The sequence below is a fragment of the Syngnathoides biaculeatus genome, chromosome 18, assembly GCF_019802595.1.
Source record: "Syngnathoides biaculeatus isolate LvHL_M chromosome 18, ASM1980259v1, whole genome shotgun sequence".
Lineage (NCBI taxonomy): Eukaryota > Metazoa > Chordata > Actinopteri > Syngnathiformes > Syngnathidae > Syngnathoides > Syngnathoides biaculeatus.
Genome location: NC_084657.1, coordinates 2,853,284 through 2,876,026, shown reverse-complemented (window position 1 = coordinate 2,876,026; position 22,743 = coordinate 2,853,284). Strand labels below are relative to the sequence as shown.

General features: G+C 41.7%; 1 protein-coding gene across 1 annotated transcript; it reads left to right on the top strand.

Moving 5' to 3' along the window:
- Positions 1 to 403: 403 nt before the first annotated feature.
- umodl1 (uromodulin-like 1) lies at positions 404 to 22,743 on the top strand. Its single transcript, XM_061804306.1, has 17 exons — positions 404 to 479; positions 586 to 828; positions 1,011 to 1,169; positions 2,816 to 2,940; positions 3,028 to 3,214; positions 6,503 to 6,643; positions 8,206 to 8,463; positions 9,449 to 9,561; positions 9,654 to 9,873; positions 12,492 to 12,629; positions 15,372 to 15,527; positions 16,368 to 16,777; positions 16,869 to 17,029; positions 19,160 to 19,396; positions 20,616 to 20,772; positions 20,874 to 20,958; positions 21,833 to 22,743. Exons 1-17 carry the CDS (start codon positions 404 to 406, stop codon positions 22,018 to 22,020), a joined length of 3,054 nt encoding a protein of 1,017 aa, XP_061660290.1. The 3' UTR covers positions 22,021 to 22,743.

Below are 22,743 nucleotides of genomic sequence, written 5' to 3'. Positions count from 1 at the left end.
CTCCAATTCTAATTTTCCGTTACATTACTTAAAAAAAAACTTTTGAAATTAGGCTTGATATCATTTAAATAACAATGAAAAATGTCAAAAGGCAATTAAACCACATTATGTGTGTAGTATGTTGCGCATTCAATTTAAGAGACACTGTAAAACTTCATTAATTCAGTAAGATGATCAATACAGTTCCCAAAATACATCCCAAACTTGCTGGCTGCTGTTTTTCTGTGATCCATGAGGGATAGGTGGTGCAGTCGAGGGTGGGGTTGGTGGGGGGGGGGGAGCGCGAACCACAAAGGATTTAAGCTTTGAGTACAGTACACCCAACAATGAATTGGCATAATCCTAATGAGGATCATGCACTTACAATGCTGCTGGTAAATTTAGGGCTTTAATGCTGATAAAAATGGGTTGGATGTGCTCCATTTGGGTGGTATTTGCCTTTCTGGCTCTCAACACAAAGAAAACAGCTGCATATGAAGGTATGACTCAACATATAATTCATATACTACCAAGAGAGAAAGGTCTGTAATGATCATTTTGTGCAATGAAATGTCACGACTAAAGAGCACGTACGTTGTTTTCTAGGAAGAAGGCTATCTGCATCTGGCTACCATTTGTGTATTTTCAACGAGACGCACAGCGTGAGTTCCCTGGTGTTGCGAAGGGTTCCATATACCGTGACCAAACCTTGCAGTGGCTGGCTCTTTTGGACAGCATGTCCAGTGACACTTTTCAAAATAGTTCATCAGACTGAGTACAGGATGATGATGGTGCAGGTGACCAGATGTTGCCATGGTTACATACAAATTGGAAGTTATTGTGCTCTCTGTAAGTGCTAAGCGTATCAGCTTCAAGCGTGAGAAATATTCTAAAACTGCTATTTACTTTGTGTCTTTCTGTCGGGAAATTGTCATTTTCATATCGACCGGTTGCATACAACAGCACTGCAATAAATATGCTGACGCTCATAATTATTCGCCTTGTAACATGTAATTTTCTTTTTAATGGAGCTTTAAATCGGAGTGAGGAGTTGATGACCAAACCTGGATCCTGCCCAAGCACAGATGGATCTTATTCTAGGCTCAATGACTGTGACTGGGATGTAGATTGCCCAAACTGGCAAAAGTGCTGCGAGAGATCAGGTTACTTTCGCTGCAAGAACCCTGCAAGTTAGTATCCTTGTGTTTTTTTTTTTTTCCCCATTTCCCAATGCAAATGAGTGTACAGAACTAATGAATTCTAAAAATACAATGTAACAATCATATGGAACGCTAATCTTCTCGCCAGAAACAGTAAAAATTGCAGGAAAGGCTATTGGTTAAGAAATGTACTATATTAAATTGCGCTGCTGTGTAACTTTGTGGTTTGGCTGTGTTGAGTGTGCATCTTCTCCAGTCGGGGAAGTAATGACGTACAAATACTTCCTGACGGAACGTAATATGAGTTATTTTTAAAACTACTACTTTTACTGGTGTGTGTGTGGGGTTTTTTTTTTTTTTTTTTTTACACAATTATCTGAACTTCTACTTTAGTACAATGAGTACTTTTGCCAACTCTATTTTTTTTCCTTATCAATTTATGTGTTTCTCGTCCAAACACATTTAAAAAAAAATACTTCATATCCAATTCAAGTTTATGGTTGTGTCAGTCCTGTGATGGACTGGTGATCAATTTTGGATGCATCCTGCATCTCACCCTCAGCTAGGATGGATGGATGGATCTTTAATAAAGAAGCATAGGATTATCTTGGAGTCTTAGCTGTTTAAGTTGTGCACCAGGTGCCGAGGGAAGTATGTTTACGAGTGTGCGTTTGTCACATGCATAAATATTGTGCTTTTGTCACAAACATTGAACATGGGGTTGGACCCAAATGCAGGACTGTGAGGCAGGGACATGGTTTTTGAAGGAACTTAAACTCAGGCAGAGGTAAGCAGTCCAATTAAGGCAAAGGCACAAAAACACTTGGCAAAAGGCAAGGTCCAAAAACATAAAAATGAGGTTGGATAACTACGAGGCAAAAACACGACTGAGCTAGACTTGGTTGCTGTGGCGCAGGAACGCTCGGCTATTGCAACGAGGCTACTACACAATTATATGCTCGTATATTCATGCAGTCTCATACAACGAACTAGTGACGCCGCACGCGAGCCTTAAATACATGGCATAATTGGTGCCAATCAGGCATGGGGGGCAGTCACACACAGACAATGCCCTGGCCACACCCCTGGCAGCTTTTAGCACTGCCTTATTCCCATCAGAACATGATGAGAAAATACAAGAAAATAAGTATTTGAACACCCTGCTACATTGCAAGTTCTCCCACTTAGAAATCATGGAGGGGTCTGAAATTTTCATCGTTGGTGCATGTTCATTCACTGTGAGAGAGATAATCTAAAAAGAAAAATCCAGATATCACAGTGTATGATTTTTTAATTATTTAGTTGTATGATACAGCTGCAAATAAGTATTTGAACACCTGTCTATCAGCTAGAATTCCATTTTGTTAGCAGTTTACCCTTGATTGAGCTCTGTGCTCTATTACATGATCGTGTGTGTGTGTTTTTTTTTTTAGGATGAATGTATGTTTATAATTCTTTAAAACGTGTTGAATTTCATTCGAAAACAAAAAATGAAATTCCACAGTCCATGGAAAATTGAAAAAAATCAATTGAAACCAATTACTTACCGTAAATCACAGATCTTTTTTAAAAACTCAATTAGTCCAAAATATTTCCATCAGCAAAATGTGTCATGCAGAACTTATTTGGTGGCAATGTGCTCATTTAAGCTCTCAACAATGTTCTATGATCATCAGGATCAGCAAATTATACTGAGAATGGGCAATACCGTTTCAATGCGACAGTGACAGTGAAGACAGATTACCAGCAACTGATGAACAATGAAGCCCTTCTTAACCACACAAGATTACTTCAAGCAATGGTACCACAAACCTGACATCTCAATCCTGTAATGCGGTAATGATTAACATATTCTATGCACTTCCTTTTGATTTTTTTTTTTTTACAGGTAACTGGAGCACTGCAGTCTGTCAATCTTTCAGTCTATTACCTCGCTTCATGGCCTGTGTATCCGTACAGAACTGCGACCTCGCTGCTCATAGGCTGCAGCTTTGTTTGCTCACTGCACGACGTCACATCAAAACTGCATTTCCTCCTTAAACACATACAAGAGGTGTCAGCTGTGACCGTGGAAGGTGAGGAGGACAAGGAGAGGCAAGGCTGCTCGTGACTTGACTTGTGTTTCTTGCGAGAAATTACATTCTTACAGTGTGTGATGTTTCCGCGGAACATAGCATTCAGGAGAGAATGACTCAGTCACACCACAGCTTCCTTCTCCCACTGCTTCTATTTGAGCGACCGTCTTCTGTGGGACGCTTCCTGCGATGGCAGAAAATAACACCCCACCGAATTAGTCACACTTACGGCCCTTCCCCCCATGTACATACAGTGAAGAAAATAAGTATTTGAACACCCTGCTATATTGCAAGTTTTCCCACTTAGAAATCATGGAGGTGTCTGAAATTTTCATCGTATGTGCATTTCCACTGTGGGAGAAATAATCCAAAAAGAAACATCCAGAAATCACAATGTATGATTTTTTTAAATGATTTATTTGTATGATACAGCTGCAAATAAGTATTTGAAAACCTGTCTATCAGCTATAATTCTGACCCTCAAAGACCTGTAAGTCTGCTTTTAAAAGTCCACCTCCACTCCATGTATCATCCTGAATCAGATGCACCTGTGTGAGGTCGTCAGCTGCATAAAGACAACTGTCCACCCCATACAATCAGTAAGACTCAAACTTGTTTAACATGGCCAAGACCAAAGAGCTGTCCAAAGACACCAGAGACAAAATTGTACAACTCCACATGGCTGGAAAGGGCTACAGAGAAATTGCCAAACAGCTTCATGAAAAAATATCCACTGTTGGAGCAATCGTTAGAAAGTGCAATAAGCTAAACGTGACGGTCAATTTCAATCGGAGAGGAGCCCTACGCAAGATATCACCTCGTGGGGTCTCAATGATTCTTAGAAAGGTGAGGAATCAACCCAGGACTACACGACAGGACTTGGTCAATGACCTGAAAAGAGCTGCGACCACCGTTTCCAAGGTGACTGTTGGTAATACACTAAGACGTCATGGTTTGAAATCATGCATGGCACGGAAGGTTCCCCTGCTTAAACCAGCACATGTCAAGGCCCGTCTTAAATTTGCCAATGACCATTTGGATGATACAGAGGAGTCAAGGGAGAAGGTTTTGTGGTCAGATGAGACCAAAATGGAACTTTTTGGTCATAAGTCCACGAACCGTGTTTGGAGGAAGACGAATGATGAGTTCCATCCCAAGAACACCATCTCCACTGTGAAGCATGGGGGTGGTAGCATCATGGTTTGGGGGTGTTTTTATCCACATGGGACAGGACGACTGCACTGTATTAAGGAGAGGATGACCGCGGCTATGTATTGTGAGATTTTGGGGAACAACCTCTTTCCCTCAGCCACTGAAGATGGATCGTGGCTGGTTCTTTCAACATGACAATGACCCGATGCACACAGCCAGGAAAACGAAGGAGTGGCTCCATAAGAAGCAAACCAGGGATCTGGTATGGCCGAGCCAGTCTCCAGACCTAAACCCAATAGAAAATCTTTGGAGGGAGCTGAAACTGCGTCTTTCTCAGCCACAGCCTAGAAACCTGTCTGATCTAGAGAAGATCTGCGTGGAGGAGTTGACCAAAATCCCTCCTGCGGTGTGTGCAAACCTGGTAAACAACTCCAGGAAACGGGTGATCTCTTTAATTGCAAACAAAGGCTATTGTACCAAATATTAACATTGGTTTTCTCAGGTGTTCAAGTACTTATTTGCAGCTGTATCACACAAATAAATTGTTAAAAAAAATCATACATTGTGATTTCTGGATTTTTCTTTTTAGATTATCCCTCTTACAGTGGACCTACGATAAATATTTCACACACCTCCATGATTTCCAAGTGGGAGAACTTACAATATAGCAGGGTGTTCAAATACTTATTTTCTTCACTGTATACTGTAGATATCACTCACAAGTACAGCCATACATGTTGTGAATGCAAACTTAATAACCATTGCAACACATATTGTATCGTCTATACCAGGAGGAAGATGACGTTATTTTAGAGACCTTTGATTGCTTAGATTTAAAACTAAATGTAGAAAGACTTGCATGTTTGCATTTGTTTAACTTAGGACGAGAAGTCTCAAACCAATTTATGTTGTGGTGCATATTGTAGTTACAGTTTCCCTCAGAGGGCTGTTGGGACATTGAAACCATATAAATGTCCAATTACCTCATCACAATCTCTCTTTCCCTCTCTTAGAATAACAAATTAATGGATCAATAATTCTGAATGTGCCCTGCGACTGACTGGTGACCAGTTCAGGGTGTAGTCAGCCTTTCGCCTGAAATTAGCTGGGATAGGCTGCAGCACTCCCGAGAACCTTGTAAGGATAGGCGGCTGAGAAAATGGATGGAAGTCAAGGCTAATGTTTTGTCCAACTGCTGTTGAAGTTACAGTAAACGGATTTGGGGGTAATGAAGTGCTGGCATTATCTCAATGTTATTGTTTATCATATATGACGATTTAAAATGTTGGTACAGATTTTAGCTGTTCAATCACATGATTTGCCGTGAAGTGAGTCTTATAAAATGATTTGGTGGGTTGACACCTGTGCTTTAGAGAATTAGGTATCTATAGTTAAGCACCAAATTATGAATTAATTTTAGAATAAAGCAAATTTTGAACTTCTCATAACTGGGCATCCTCTGGGTGGCACGCTGGACAACTGGTTAGCATCTCTGCCTCACAATTCTGAGGATAAGGGTTCAAATCCCAGCCTCGCTTGTATGGATTTTGCATGTTCTCGCTGTGCCTGCGTGGGTTTTTTTCCAGGCGCTCCGGTTTGCCCATAGGTGTGACTATGAGGGAGGTGGTAGTGGTGGTTGTTTGCTTCTATGTGCCCTGTAATTGGCTAGTCACCAGTTCAGGGTGTTCCATGTCTCTCGCCCAAAGATTGCTGGGATAGGCTCCAGCACGGCCATGACCCTTTTGAGGACAAGCATCACAGATAACGAATCAATGTGCATCCTCTAGTTTGAAAGAAAGTGATAAAATGCTAAAATAGTTTGTTTAGGTGACATCAATGAGATTTTCTTAAATCTCAGCTCTGACAGCTTCCACCCACATTCTAAAATATGGAATGTTGGATGAAAAAAGGACTTTAAATTGCCAATAGCTGCGAATGTGATGGTTGTTTTTCTCCAGTACATGTGCCATATAATGAGCTGACGACTAGTCCATAAAAAAAAAAAAAAAAAAATCTTGAAATTTGGTTACTGTAGGAATCATTTGTGGCTAATGTGTATATTGCAGGGCACATGTCTTTGAATGTCGTTGAACTTCCAGTGTAACCCCTTCATGTCTCTGTTCTTCATCATTGTAGATGTAAATGAGTGTGCACATCCTGCTCTCCATCGTTGCTCTCCAAAGGCACAATGTAGCGACACAGTGGGCTCTTACCAGTGCACCTGCGATGAAGGGTATCTTGATGTTGACCTGAGAAATCCCGGAACTAATTGTGCAGGTTAGCATTACTACATTTATACAAATGAAAGAAATATACAATACAACATAACACACTATTGTTTTTGCTTGTTTTTGTTTTTTCATGAGCTGGACTCAAAGATCAGATTTTTTTCTACATACACAAAAGGCCATTTCCCTGAAATATTGTTCACAAATGCGTCTAAATCGCCGTTAGTGGGTATTTCTCCTTGGCTGAGATAATCCATCCCACCTCACAGCTTGATTATTGTACAGGTGTGCCTTAGGCTGGCAACAATAAAAGGTGACTTGTGCTGTTGTGCTTTATTGTGGAGGTCTGAGGGGGCAGAAAACAAGGGGGTCTGTATCTGTTGTGACCACTATTTGCTTCACACAGTCAAACATATCTCCTTCGCACAGAGTTGATTAGGTTGTTGATTCTGGCCTGTGGAATGTTGGTCCAATCCTCTTCAATGGCCGTGAAAAGTTGCTGGATATTGGCAGGAACTGGAACACCCCATTGTGTACGTCGATACAGAGCATCCCAAACATGCTCAATGGGTGATATGTCCAGGAAGTACGCTGGCCAATGCAAGAACTGCGATGTTTTCACCTTACAGATCCTTGCAACATGAGGCTGTAGAATATCATCCTCCAACATGAGGAGATGGTCGTGGATGAAGGGCACGAAAAAGGGTCTGTGCATTCAAATGCCATCAATAAAATCCACCTGTGTTTGTTACGACTGCCCATACCATAACCCCAGTCTCCATGATCCACTTCTAACGCCCAACTGTTAGACATTCCTGTAAATACTTTGAAGTGATTATAAGTAGGTGGCATGTTGGGTGCTCGGTTAGCACATTTGTCTCACGCTTTAGAAGACCAAGCTTGAAATCCAGCCTCGCCTGTGTAGTGTTTGCATGTTCTCCTGTGTCTGCATGGGTTTTCAATGGGTACTCCAGTTTCCTCTCACATTCCAAAAACATCTGTAATAAGTTTATTGAAGACTCAAAACAGTCCATAGGCGTGAATATGTGTACAAATAGTTATTTGTTTTGTATGTACCCTGTAATTGGCTGGCAAGTAAATAAGGGTGTACCCGGCCTCCTGTCCGAAGATAGTCGGGATAGGCACTCTCACAATCCTTGTGGGGATAAGCGGCTCAGAAAACGGATGGATGGATGATGTGATAACTTTATAAAAACATTTTCATTGCCCCTTGTAACTATATACTGAACAAAAATCATTCTTAATTCTTCATCGGACACAGTATATTCCGTCCTTTAGTACCAAACAACATCACCATGCCACCCGCGACAGTGGCCCCTCAGAGTTGCCCCTTACCAACATAAACTCACCTTGGACTGCAGGCAACAACACGATGCATGGCTTCAACGTCACTGAAAACAACATAACTATGCCTCCACGTCTTTTAAACTATAACATATGGACTCACTAACTTAACCGAGTGCCTGCTTCTGACAACAACCACAAGTTGTATGAAAGTTCTTATTCTGATGTCTCTCTGTTAACTCTCTTCTTCAGGAAGTAAATACAACAGGAATTATAATTCTGCTTTCCCTCATTTCTCTTTTTCAGTCTCCCCTGGCATCAGCCGATTGCAGGCAGCCAATATCACTGGCTCTTCTTTTTGTGTGTACTGGTCCACCCTAATCTCATCAAACCAGACCTACATGGTGGTTCTTAGTGAGGGCTCAGAGATTATTAGTATGTGGACAACTGAGGAGACCATGATGGAACTAAGGGAACTGCAGCCCGGAGTGCTCTACAATGTCACTGTTCAGCTCCACACAAACAAAAGCCATGAAGATATTCTTTATATTGCTGTCAAAACTGGTAGGATCTGTTCACACAAAGCTGAATTGTTAATTATGCTATTTGTTGTCATATAGAATAATGGCTCACAAAAGGGCGGCACTGTGGAGCAACTGGTTAGAGCATTGGCCTCAAGGTTCTGAGAACTGGGGTTCAAGTCCTGGCCCCACTTGTGTGGAGTTTGCATGTTCTCCCCGTGCCTGCGTGGGTTTTCTCTGGGCACTCCAGTTTCCTCCCACATCCCAAAACATGCATGAATTGGAGACTCTAGATTGCCTCTAGCTGTGATTGTGAGTGCGACTCTTTGTCTGCCTCCATGTGCCCTGCGATTGGCTGGCAATCAGTTCAGGGTGTACCCTGCCTCCTTTCCGTTGACAGCTGGGATGGGCTCCAGCACTCCCGTGACCGATGACAAATGTGCTAACGCGATTTGCCAATGTGTCTGCGTCATGCATTACAAGTACTGATCCCCAACACCAATTTAGATATTGCCAATTGGTGATGAAATGCTGCTGACATGAGTGAAAATATAAAGCCCTACTCACATTGGCACACGAGACAGTAGAGGGAAGCAGGGTGAGCAGTGGTCAAGACTCTCAAAAGATGCCCATAAGTGTGCTATAATTGTTTTTCTTTGCAGTATTTTGATACGTCACGGATGTTACTGAGACACTGAGAGCCAGTTTTAACTTGGATAAAACAAATCATGCCACTTAATACTGTAACAAAATCATTATTTTTTTTTCTCGCTATAAATGTAAATATATATATATATATATATATATATAGTATATTGACATATAATTGTACAATTCACAAAGGAACGTGATTCAGTTTCCTTGAAATGTGAAATGAGATACGAAGGGAATGCAAGAAAAAACATCCACATGAACCTTCTTGAGAATAATGTGAGGAAAAATCAGTGATGATAATCCATTACCCTTGGGTATGTACTGTATATCCATTGTTCAGTATTCACTGTAAAAAACAAACAACTTCTTTATAGCTGCTCGAGCTCTTGTTGCAACCACTCGACTGACCAACATCCCATTCACCGATGACCTGCACAATACAAGCAGCCAGGCCTACAAAATTCTCACTGTGGGCATTTTAGATGAGGTCAGTGCATTATGTGTCGAGTTAAGTTTTTCTGACTGATTAAATGGTAATGTCACAAGAAACATTGTGACAGTAAATAGTTTTCCTTGCAGATCTTCCGCTCTTTGACCCAAGAGATGCGGGCTTTGGTGAATTCTGGTCAGGTGAGAATCGAGATCAGGAACCTTTCCCCAGGCAGTGTGGTCGTCAACTTCACTGTGATCTTCAGCCCCAGTCAAGAGCAGGACATCAAAAATACATCCATAGCACTACTCTACTCATTGATGAACAGCTCTATATACACCATGGATGAAAACAGCACAAGCATCAGTGGTATGTTTCTTGACATTATCGCAGTGTTCTATACATATCTAATCAGGGATGTCCTAAGTCTGACCTGCAGCAAAACACTTTTTTATTGGCCCGTGGCACACTTTAAAATAAAATGAAAAGGCAAAGAGTCATTGATTGTGTAGTGTTTCACTCGCCTGATTTTGGCTGGCAGTGTGGGTTCATTTCCCATTCAATGACGCAGTGAAAAAGAGTGAAGAGTGGTCTGTCATTGACTGGTAACCAAATGAGGGTGTCGTCCGTCTTTCGAACACAGTCAACTGGGACTAAACAGGGTAAGCAGTAGATAAAATGATGTCTGGAAAAGGCCAGAATCTTGTGTTTGCAGCTTTTACAAACCCTATTTCCAATTAATTTTGGACAATGTGTAAAACGTAAATATAAACATAAACAGAATACAATGATTTGAAAATCCTTTTCAAACTAAAGCCAATTGAATATCGTATAAGACGAGATATTTAATCTTCAAACTGATAAACTTTTTTTCCCCTGCAAATATTCAATCATTTTCAATTTGATTGGTGCAACGAGTTCTAAAAAAAAAAAAAAAAAAATCAGAAAGGGGCAGGTTTACGAGTGTGGTGCGTCACCTTGACTTTGAACAACACCCAATCAGCATTTGGGAACTGAGGATACCAGTTATTGAAGCTTCCTTTCCCATTCTTGCTTGATGTAAAACTTCAGTTGTTCAACAATCTGGAGTCTCAGTTGTCATGGTTAGGTTGGATGTTGAATGTAGTTAAAAACTGCTCCTGAAAAATGAACCTGCGTTCTACTCAGAAAAGGTGCGGCAACCACAATCCAGGGCCGCCGGAAACCCCAAAAGAATTGGTCTTTTCACTTCTAATAAATAAATGACATTTCGTTTGTTGGTTTGCTTTGATTCTACTGAATTGGCTAGGTACATATTGGAATCTTTTGTTGCATGTTTGATAAAGGAAAGGTAACAATATTGCATGGTCCTTGGATCATCAGCTTTTTCAGTATGATGCCCTTGGTGAAAACAAGTTTGGACAACCCTACTCTAACGTTTTCTGATGCAATCTGAATGTAGTGATGCCTTCAGCTATGAGTGCCCCGTTTTACGAGCTTTAAACATATGGCGCTATTTGCTTTAATTTGTGAGCAAACACTGGAGATATTTTGTGGTGACAGTGAATTCAACTCAACTCACTCAGTTTGATAGAGAGCAATTCACAAAAAGGGCTTCAAGCTGTTTATTGCCACTCCCAGTTAAAGTTGCTGTCAAACTAAACATCAAACAAATATGATTTCATATTGTGTATTTAAAACAACAACGTAACTTGGGCTTTAATTTAATTTGCTAACACATCCACCTTTCGCCCAGTGTTAGCTGGGATAGGCTCCAGCGTTCCTGCAACCCTTTTGTGGATAAGCAGCTTGAAAAAAGGGACATGGACACAATGGAAAACACCCCAGAGGAGCTCACCAATGGCAACTATATGGCGGTCTTATAACGCTTTGAGCAATTGATAATATAACACAAACCGTGCGTCAGTAACGCATATGGACAGACAATATAACAATTCTAACAGCCATATCTTCTTTTTCCTGAAAAGTGAGTACAGTAATAGTTATTTTTGGAGTAACTAACTCACTCACAGTCATTGTGAAAATCCTCTTGGTTCGTCTCTATGACCGTTTTATAGTGCATCCTGGTGGCAAAGTTCCACATACCATAAGGAGCCACAATTTATGAATCACGATCCATCCATCCATCCATCCATCCATTTTCTGAGCCGCTTATCCTCATGATGGCCGTGTGAATGCTGGAGCCAACCCCGGCTGTCATCGCGAAGGAGGCAGGGTGCACGCTTAACTGGTTGCCAGCCAATCGGAGGGCACATAGAAACAAAAAAACAGTCGCACTCACAATCACACCGAGGGGCAATTTAAAGTCTCCAATGAATGAATGTTTTTGGGATATGGGAGGAAGCCAAACTGCCTGGAGTAAACTCACGGAGGCACGGGGAGAACATGCAAACTCAACACAGGTGGGGCCAAGATTTGAACCCCAGTCCTCAAAACTGAGGCCAACGCTCTACAGCTGCAGTATGATGCCGCCTAATTAATCACGGTTCACAGTGTAGTTCTTAACATTGCATTTAATCATGTTATCATAATTATGTTTTCAGAAAGTACAGTATTAGTGCTATTTTCCTTTTTAAAATTACAGACTGATTTTGGGGGGTAGCTGGACTAGATTAATGGCATTCCAATTTATATTGCTGAGGAAAGATGATGTGAGATAAAAGATGGTTTGATTCATGAGCATGGTAACCAAATGAACTCATATCTCAAGGCACCCCTATAGATATTAATTTCATCAGATTATTGATATTTTCAAATTATCACAGCTCTCTCTTCAATCTCAATGTTGCCATGAGAGATTGAGATAGCAAAACAGATTTGATAATGCACAGTACTTTAAAACTTACACATTATCCACACCTTAGTATAGATAGCTTTGATCTCTTAAGCGTTGTTTCTCCTGTGTGATGGAACATTTGGTACAATGTAAATGAAATAATAAATTCTGACTCAAGAGTGAAATTTGTTTTGTTTACTTGTTCTTGTAGATTTTGACGAATGTGTTCCAGGAGAAAATGACTGTTCGCAGTGGGCTACATGTACAAACACCTGGGGCTCCTACACGTGTTCTTGTCTCGATGGATTCATGGACACAGACCCACAAAGGCCTGGTAGAGCTTGTCAAGGTATGTCTCACAGCACGACAAGGTAATTTCAGCACACAAGTCAATACCCTACAAATTCTCTTCTATCCATTGATCCATTTTCGCGGGGAAAATAACTTTAGCAAGGAATCTTCCGAGGGGATCCCGAGGTATTCCCAAGCAAACAGATTGACATAGTCTCTCCACCGTGGCCTGCGGTGTCCCCATGATCTCCACATGGTGGGACACGCCCTGAAAACCTCTCCAGGAAGGCGTCCAGAAGGCATCCGAATTAGATGCCTCACCACCTCATCTGGCTCCTCTCATGCAGAGGAGCAGCAGTTCGACACTGAGCCCTGGCAGAGGTGGGAGTTGAAACTCCTTCTGATAGGGTATTCTGCCAGACATTCCCAGCAGATCCTCACAATATGTTTGGGCCTCCCAAATCAAACCAGCATCTTGCCCCACCATCGAAGCCAACTTACCACCAGGTGGTGATCAGTTGACAGGTCTGCCCCTCTCTTCTCCTGAGTGTCCAAGACATGTAGACGCAAGTCCGATGACACAATCACAAAGTTAATCATCGTATGGTGACTTAGGGTGCTTTGTTGAGCATAGTGTTTGTTATGGACAATCCTTGGTGAGCAGAGACGTCCCATTAACAGAATACCACTCGAGGGTTGGGGCTAGGGGCGTTCCTTCCAGTCAAGGCCTTCCAGGCCTCACTTTTCTTGCCCACATGAGCATTGAAGTCCCAGAGCAGAATGACAGAGTCCCCAGCAGGTGAGCTCTCCAGCCCCCCATTCAAGGGGCTTGGTGTATGGGCACAAACAACAGTCAAGACCCGTTTCCCCACCTGAAGGTGGAGGCAGGCTACCCTCTTTTCCACCGGGGTGAACCCTAAAGTACAGGTACTGAGCTGGGGGGCCAAAGGTATGCCCACATCTCCGCGGCGCCTCTCACTATGGGCAACTCAAGAGTGGAAAAGTGTCCAACCCCACTCAAGAGGACTGGTATCAAAGCCCAAACTGTGTGCGCAGGGGAGCACAACTATATCTAGACGGAACTTCTCAATCTCGCACACCAGCTCAGGCTCCTTCCCTGTCAGAGAGATTCCACATCCCTACAGCCAGTTTCTGTACCCGGGGATCAGATAGAGACCTGTGGGTGCAGGCCCGTCTACCAGGCAATTGCCTTTGAGCGCCACCTTCAGGGCTGGCTCCAAAGGGGGGCCACAGTGATCCGCATCTGGGAAAAGAGAAACCTAGATCCATTATTTTTACTTAACATAGGTGATTATGGAGCCGTGCTGGTCCGGTCCCTCACATAGGAACTGTTTGCCACAGGTGGTCCTATAAGGGGCGTGAAGCCCCGAGACAACTTAGCTCCTAGGATCATTGGGACTCATAAACCCCTCCACCACGACAAGGTGACAGCTCACATATCGGTAATTGCCGTCTTATGTTCCCCAAACACATAAATCTAAGGCTTGATGCTTTCACCTCTGTAGTCTTTCATTCTGTGGTGGTATTGTGATTTTTGTGCCCTACAATACATAGAGTACCTTTTGTAATTGTGTTAATAATTATCATCTTTAGATTCACTAAGCCTCAACACTTTCCATGTTCTAATTTGAGACCTGATGTGTTTTCTTCCATAGGTATCTTGATAGTTTGTAGTTATTATTGACCGAAGAGTTAAATGTCAGGCCATCCATAAAAATACTTTGGTTTCCAGTAACAAGAGTGGAAAAAAAAAATAGTTGGTAGCAAGGTGGGACTTTTATTTTTGTTTTTGAAAAGGTCCATCCTATGGTATTCTGCAAATAGTTTGCCCCATATACTACCAATAAATATATTCATAGTGTGTCAATGTAGCTTACGTTTTGGCTATAAATTATATAAATATTCATTTCTTCACATTTTCAACTTCCCAATAATGATTTAAAATCACTGATGTGGATACCTGGGTAACATACATATCTTCTTCTTTGGATACTGAACTTGGGAACAAGGCGCAGGGAATGCTTGGTCGACCTCTTCCAGGACTTTGTGAAAAAGGCGGTGGTTTCCCAGATCACCATTTTTGTTAACGGGAAGGAAAGGTCTTGACTTTGACCTTGGCACCTTCCATCATAGTGATAAATGCATCCATTTTGGGTCGATCAGCAGTGGCATTTTTCCTCAAATGAAAAATCACTACTCTAAGATCCGGATCGAACTGTAACAACATCTCAAAATCTCGAGGACATTCGCATTGGATGCCACCGTGCGTTTCCCCGGTCGGAGTGCTTCTATCTCAGACAGCATGTCATCTCCAAATTCTTCCGGGGCAATTTGTTTGAATGGATCTTGGAGTATTAAAGAAGGACTCACCTTTATGAACTTATTACTCACGATGTATTTGCCGGCTAAAATAAGCAAGAGAGCAAACAGCATGCCGTTTGACATGATAGCTGATAGCACAAGGTAGACGGCGAGAAAATCACTTCCTGATTGGTTAATGTTTGAGACAGGACCCGAGTTACTTCCCTTGTGCAGACTTACGTCCCCTTCGTATTGAAATTTAAAAAAAAAATGCCAACTTCGCCAATTTTATTTGCTTTTGAATATTTACAGTTGGTTGGGTTACGGGAAACTTAAATATTTTTTATGGATGACCCCACTTATTTTTTTCATCAGAATAGTTTTTTGAAAAGGTTGCCATTTTCATGATCTACAATATATATAGTACAGCTAAACTTTTTATTCACTGTTATTTTCCAATATATTTTGTCTTGTGCAGCTCCGATGGAGACCACAACATTACCGTCAACATTTTCCTCAGGCAACACTTCCCCTTTATTTCAAATAACATCATCTAGCTATCCAGCTCCAAATACGATCAGGAATACTCTAGAGAAAATTACTGGAATCACCCCTGATGAAATAGATGCCACTAGTTCACCTGCATCCACCTCTACCGCATTAATAATTGCCACAATTGGAGCAACATCTACCACTATCACACCAAGAATTACAACCATGGTACCAACAACCACCTCCAGTGCACCAACAACCACCACTGATGGGGCACTAACCACCACAATTGAACCAACAACTCTGACTATACTTCAAACAATCACCTCTATCACACCAGCCACTGCAACCATAGTACCAACAACCTCCTCTAGTGGGCCAACAACCACAGCGGATGTGGCACTAACCTCAACAATTGTACCAACAACTGCAACTACAGTACAAACAACTACCTCTATTACACCAGCTATTGCAACCATAACACCAACAACCACCAGTGATGCGCCAGCAACTGACAACATGGTACCAACAACCACCTCTAGTGCACCAACAACCACCATTGTTGTGGCACTAACCCCAACAATTGCGCAAACAACTGCGACCATAGTCCCAACAACCACTTCTATCACACCAGCAACTGCAACTATAGTCCCAACAACCGCTAGTAATGCGCCAGAAACTACCAACATGGTACCAACAACCACCTCTAATGCGCCAACAACCACCATTGGACCAACAACTGGGACCATAGTCCCAACAACCATCTCTACTACACCAGCAACAGCAACCACCAGTAATGCGCCAGCAATTGCCAACTTGGTACCAACAACCACCTCTACCGCACCAACAACTGTAACTATGGCACCAACAACCATCTCTATCACACAAACTACTACCATTGTACCAACAACCACCGTGGTACCAACAACCAATTCCACTGTGCCATCAACCACATTTGCTTCACCCACATCCATTTCTGGAGAACTAACAATCCACACAATCGCAGCAACAACCCCCACTAGAGTACCTACTACTGCCGCCACTGTTCCAACAAGCACATTTGAACTAACAGCCAGCACCACTGCAACAACCACTCATGTAATTCCAACCCTGACTCCATCCACAACTGTTTGGACTGACCACACGACTCCCGATGCAGACCTGATTTCCAATGTCACATCCCATAGAATGTATTCTATTGTCGGCGATATTTCAGTTGACTGTGCAGTTACTGGAATGACAGTGACAGTTACTAGAGAGTTTCTATATAATAATAACATCCGAGCGGACACGCTCTACCTGGGTCGTCGTGAATGCGGGGTCAGCGGCTTCAATGCCAGCCATGCTCAGCTGGTCGTGGAGTGGAATGAGTGCATCACAATTTTTGCACAAGTGAGTTATCGTATGTACTTTTAGCTTTTTTGTCTCTCATGTAGAGTGCTTTAAATATATTGAAACCTTGACGACTATTTTATTATTTTAGAATGATTCATACTACATGGCATCTGTCACACTGTTCAACACCATGGAAACTTACATGTCACCCAACGGAACGCTGGAGGCACCCAAATTGCGCCTGGAAGTTCCCATTATATGCATCTATATGAGGAGCATGCTCATGTCTGCTGACTTTGGCTCCATGGGGTATGGTTCCCTTGCTCTCAGGATTTTTCCAAATTGTTGCAAACCAATCGGTTGTTTTCGCTTCGCGTAGGGCTGTTATGATCCAAAAGTCTCGTGATAAATTATGTCAAGATTTCTGCTCTTCGGATCCCAAGCTATTAATCTCAACCACTCAACCACTTGAACATTGTATAATAAGTGTTTGGGTCACCTTAAAAAGAAAATTGCCAAAAGACTAGGACAGTGGAGTTCTCTGACTTTTACAGCAAGTACCACTTTAAAAAATGCTCTCCAATGAACACCATAAGGCCCAACATGAAAGGGGAATTCTGGTGGTTTGCATTAACAATGTATCCAATAGGTTATGTAATATGTACTCTTTCTTGACAATGTGATGTTAAATCCCATCTCATTTAATAGTATTTTGAGAAGGTTTTTAACCGACAATTACGAATTTTCAGGGGCGCTGCCATTTTAGCGAATCACATGACCTACGTGCGTGGATGTGACGTGTCACGTGCCGTTCCAAACGCTAGATTACATGGGACACCATTATGCTCAGGGCTGATTTCTCGGATTTATCCTCATCTGATGAAGAAATAGCAGTATTGGATGATCGGGAAGACGGAGGAATACTTCCACATAGATTTGAACCTGCGGCTGTAAATAATGCCAACGAGCGGTCGAGCTGTGAGCTCGCTCCCTGCCGAGCCCTGGAACTTGGCTGTAAATAATGTTGATTATTCGGCTGGCTCTTTGGGCGGATTGACGCGGAGTTTGATGAGCTCGCTCGACCGAGGAGCCCCGGAGCTCGCCCGTCCGAATGTTCAACAATATTTACAGCCAAGCGCTCGGCGGAGATCAGCTCACGGCTCCGCCGCTCAGCGGCATTATTTACAGCCACGGGTTCAAATCTGTATGGAAGTATTCCTCCGTCTTCCCGATCAACCGATACTGCTATTTCTTCATCAGATGAGGATAAATCTGAGAAATCAGCGCTGGGCATAATGATGTCCCGTGTAATCCAGCATTGGGAACGGCAAGTAACACGTCACATGCACGCACGTCGGTCATGTGACTCGCGAAAATGGCAGCGCCCCTGAAAATTCATAATTGTCGATAAAAATCTTCTCAAACACTATTAAGTGTGAGAGGATTTAACGTCACATTGTCAAGATAGAGTACATATTACATGACCTATTGGATACATTGTTAATGCAAACCACTGGAATTCCCCTTTAAAATACAGCAGCATAGTTGCCATATTAGCATTCATTAAAAAGGAGGGTTATTTTCCTAAAAAGCCTATTCAATATGATTGGAGGCCATTGTAACATTATACAGTTTGAACACATCGTACATAAATGTTAAATAACTTAGCCCCTAAATAAATGTTTAAAACCCAACAGCGCTTATGTGAACATGTGTATGAATGTTTGTTTGCTGAACTGTTCCCTGAACTGCCTGGTGACCAGTTCAGGGTGTACCCCACCTCCTGCCCGAATATAGCTGGGATAGGCTCCAGCACTCACGCAGCCCTTGTGAGGATGAGCAGCTCAAAAAAATGGATGGTCGGACATGCATTTTTTCCTCATAAAATATATGAATATTCTTGTCACATTGAAAATAGTTAAACAAAAATCTGCCACAAGTTTTTAATTTTCTGAAGTTGTTAAGCTTAATTCTCGTAATATTAAATTTTTTTTGGGGCGTTTATTTTCAGAACATTCAGGTACATTTTTCCCATATATTTGTTTCCTGAATACATAATAATGATTATAACAATAATAAAATGAGGTCTGTTTGAAATGTATTTGTAAAACTAAGACTTGTTTCCCGTATCACATAATGATTTCTTGGAAAATGTTGACAGAGGACTTGTCTGTGAGGAATTTGCATGCTCTCTCAAAAGACTAACCCCCCCTAAAAAAAAACCTTGTATAGAACAAGTTGCGTTGAAAACCAAATTCCCCTTTAAATCTGAGTATGAATGGCTGTTTTTCTAAATGAACCCTATGACTGACGAGGGTGTTTGCAGCCTCTTGCCCTAAATCAACTCCTGTTTGGATCTTATCATAATCATCTTGCTTTGAACCATAAAAATAAATTTAACATTTATTTTTTACTGCGTAACATTGTCATTGTTTGCAGGTATGAATTGATCCAAGATGTGATCTCAGGCTCCGGGATGTTCCAGGTGACCGTGCAGCTGCTGAACGGCACTTATCCTCTACCTTCCAACTCCAGCTTGTCCCCAGAGGAGGCTGTGGTGGTGGAAGTGAGCATGAATACCTCTGCCGAAGAGATCAAAGTAGTGATCTACTCATGCTGGGCCACCCCCTCCCAAAATCCGCTAGACAGCAAACGCTTTGTCTTCCTGGACCGCAGGTAAGCACTTCAAGTTTAAAGAGACATATTATGATCCCACCCCAAAACTTAATTGCTTATACTGAGCCCAATAATGACAACAAAGGTTATACAAACATAACATTTCACAGGTTCTTACAGCTGCTTTGACACAGTAAAATCATCCAATCTCACCCCTCATCAGTGACTCTGTCTTACCCATAGCCCGTTTCTTTCCTCTCCCATCTTTTCCTATTTGTTAGTTTTTGTGTGTACGCACCAGCCCCCACCCTAGCCACAAATAGGAACATGGTTTGACATTTGTAATGTTATCAGTGGTCAACTATGATAATAAAAAATACAGCGGGGAGTCGTCTCCATCAACGTACACGGAAGCGCGTTGTGACCGCACAAACTTCGGTAAACCTCTCCCTGACAGCCTTTTTTTTTTTTTTTTTTTTTAAATATGCATTGTTCTCAAATGAGTCCAATGCGTTTTTAAAAAAAGAAAATAAACCGTCTGTCACGGAGAGCTTTACATTGGTTAACCTGTGGCCGCAACACGCTTCCATGTACGAGGAGCCGATTCGCTGTCTTTTTTTCCCCCAATCATAGTTAATTAATGCGAGTTTGTGTAAAACCAGGATTCGTTTATTTAAATATTGGTATTTGTGTTGAAAAAATCTGAGTGGCTCCATTGCTATGTGGGATTTATTCTTGATTGAGAACAGATCCAGCAACAAAGTATTTGTATGGGTCCAGACTTTTCTACAGTTTCAAACTCTTCCCTGTAAATCCGGATGACTTACTCACCAGATGCGTGTAGATCCAGTTGTCCAAGACAAACGGAACAGTCCAATTTTTTATCGGCGAAAACATCAACTTCGGTATTAAATATGGGTCCTCTATGCCAAGTGTCTCTCATTTTTCCACGTACCTTTGTTTATTATCACCTTCTAAATGTTTAATGTTTTTGGACAAAACTCTGGGCGTCGTGCTTTAAGACGTATTTTTGTGGCGTCTCCAACCGATTTACCATTGAAGAATGCTTTGCTTGAGCATCAATATGGCCAGTCACGTGATTTCAGTGATGTTGGTGCACGAGCTCTATAAAAGGATTCACCATTCCACTGCTTAAACCAGCTTTTCGATTTTTACCACTGTTTTCAGTTACTATGACTATTATTAAAAACTTGTGCGATTAAGTATTCCCCCCCCCCCCCCAGGGCGTTTTCAACATGTTCACGTCTGTGTTTTACAGATGTGCCCTCAACATGTACACTGATGTGCTGATGAATGGAAACTCCAGCACATCGCGTATCTCTGTGCAGATATTTTCTTTTGTCGATGTCAATTTGATATATCTGCACTGCCATGTTCAAATCTGCATGAAGATTGGATCTGACTCCTGTGTGCCTGTGAGTGCACTCTTTATTTTTGGATTCATATGTCAACCCCCCCCCCTTTTTTTTCATTTTTTTTTTTACCCATATCACATTTGCTAGTTCTTTTGTTTCAGGACTGCGTGCAAAGAACAACTTGGTCTACCAACACCATTGGAAGAGCGTTCGGTTCTACTGGGCCTTTGCTTAAATCTGAGGAAGGTGAGTGCTTTCCCACAACTCCTGGAGAACGGGACTAAGAGGGTAATAATAAGGATAATGGTTCTGAAGAAAAAAAAAATACACGTAACTGAAAGGCACTACATTTGCTTTTTGAAAATCAATTAATTTACTGATGTACATATTTTAATTGTTGGCAATAAAAAAGGAAAATCAGAGAAAACATTCCCTTTTCACCAGTGACTGTTTTCTGCTCTTTAGGCGCCCGTTGCCATTTTTGCACCGTGTCAGTTTTTCCGAACAGTTATGACATTTGTCGTTTTTTAGGTGACTTGGTGATGTCAAATGCGAGGCCCGTGAGCCGTGAGCGTCCATACTGCACTCGCGTCGTATACCAGTCCGATTTATATCACATATGAAAGAGGCATGGGTTCTATATGAAAAAAAAAAAAAAAAAAGAATTGTACTGATCATGTTGACATTACAAAATCAGATACGTAACTGGGCAAAAAAAGTTGGAATGGACATAAAGTCTCTTCAGAGTTCCTTTTCCTAGCTCTGTTGCCGTTTTTTTTTTTTTTTTGGTCATTTTACAATTAATATTACTGGAGAGAGCCTTATCGTGTATTTGGAATACAACAGAGGGATCTGTAAGCTAAAAAGACAGGATGAGGCAGCCATTTTACCATTCACACAATAGCAGACAGAAAATAAATATCAAAAAAATTTGTGAATGTGTAGGTACTCTTGCTCATCTTTGCTGTTATTACAGTTATTTAAAAATAAGAGCGAAATGGGGTTAATGAATTTGGAACATTATCCACTGTAATGCAAATGTACCTCTTTCATGATTAACCAATACTTTGAAATAACAACTGATGACTATTGTGACATCTTGTTTTGATTGTTTAACAAGGATCCTCAGAGAGTGCAGACAACAGACTCCAACTGATTGGACTGAGCTTCCTCGGCGTTGCCCTGGTTCTCTTTTTCGTCATCGGCTTTGCATGTCTGTTCTACTATCAAAGGAATCGCATTGGACATTACAACTTCACTGCCAAATCCAACCCTCTGAACATCACTGATATTGAATTCATTGCTTAGGTCACAAAGTGACCTGTTTTGTCAATTACCGTAATTCCCGGCCTACAGAGCGCACCTGGTTATAAGCCTCACCCAGTACATTTGTAAAGGAAATACCATTTGGTACATACATACGCCGCAGCTGTGTAAAAGCTGCAAGTGCCCACATTGAAACCAACATTGAAACACGAGATATTTACAAAGAAAGACGGGACACAGAGTTTCACGCTAGCGCTATGCTAGTGCTAGCGCTAAAGCTAGCACTAACACTAACAGGGTCAGTTCAAATAAAATGTACCGGTAAATATCAGAGACACGCCAGTAACAGAGCAGCAACACGCTAGCACAGCGCTAACACAGTGCTAACAGGGCCAGTTAAAGTCACTTCCCCGACAGATATATTCCACCGGTCTCATTCTTATCTTTTCCGCTCAAGTGCCCCCTTGCGGCCGTTAGAAAAAATGCACAAATTAGCCGCATCCCCGCATAAACCGCAGGGTTGAAAGGGTGTGAAAAAAGTCAGGGCTTGTAGGCCGGAAATTACGATATTAGTTTCCCCGTTAACTTAAGTTCATCGTTTAATTTGCAACTTACATTCACATGGCGAAAAACTGTACATATGAAACACTGTCATGGTAGAGTAGCTAAATTAAGGGATATCAAACAAAGAACAATACAGATTGGATTCAAATTTCAAGGTCCCGTTCCATCAGAATCCATTTTTTTTCCCCCTTCTGTCGTATG

Coding starts and splice junctions, on each gene's coding strand:
- umodl1 (XM_061804306.1), top strand. CDS start 404: ATGGGTTGGATGTGCTCCATTTGGGTGGTATTTGCCTTTCTGGCTCTC. Junction 1,170..2,815: donor TCGCTGCAAGAACCCTGCAA/GTTAGTATCCTT, acceptor TATGATCATCAG/GATCAGCAAATTATACTGAG. Junction 9,562..9,653: donor CTGTGGGCATTTTAGATGAG/GTCAGTGCATTA, acceptor TTTTCCTTGCAG/ATCTTCCGCTCTTTGACCCA.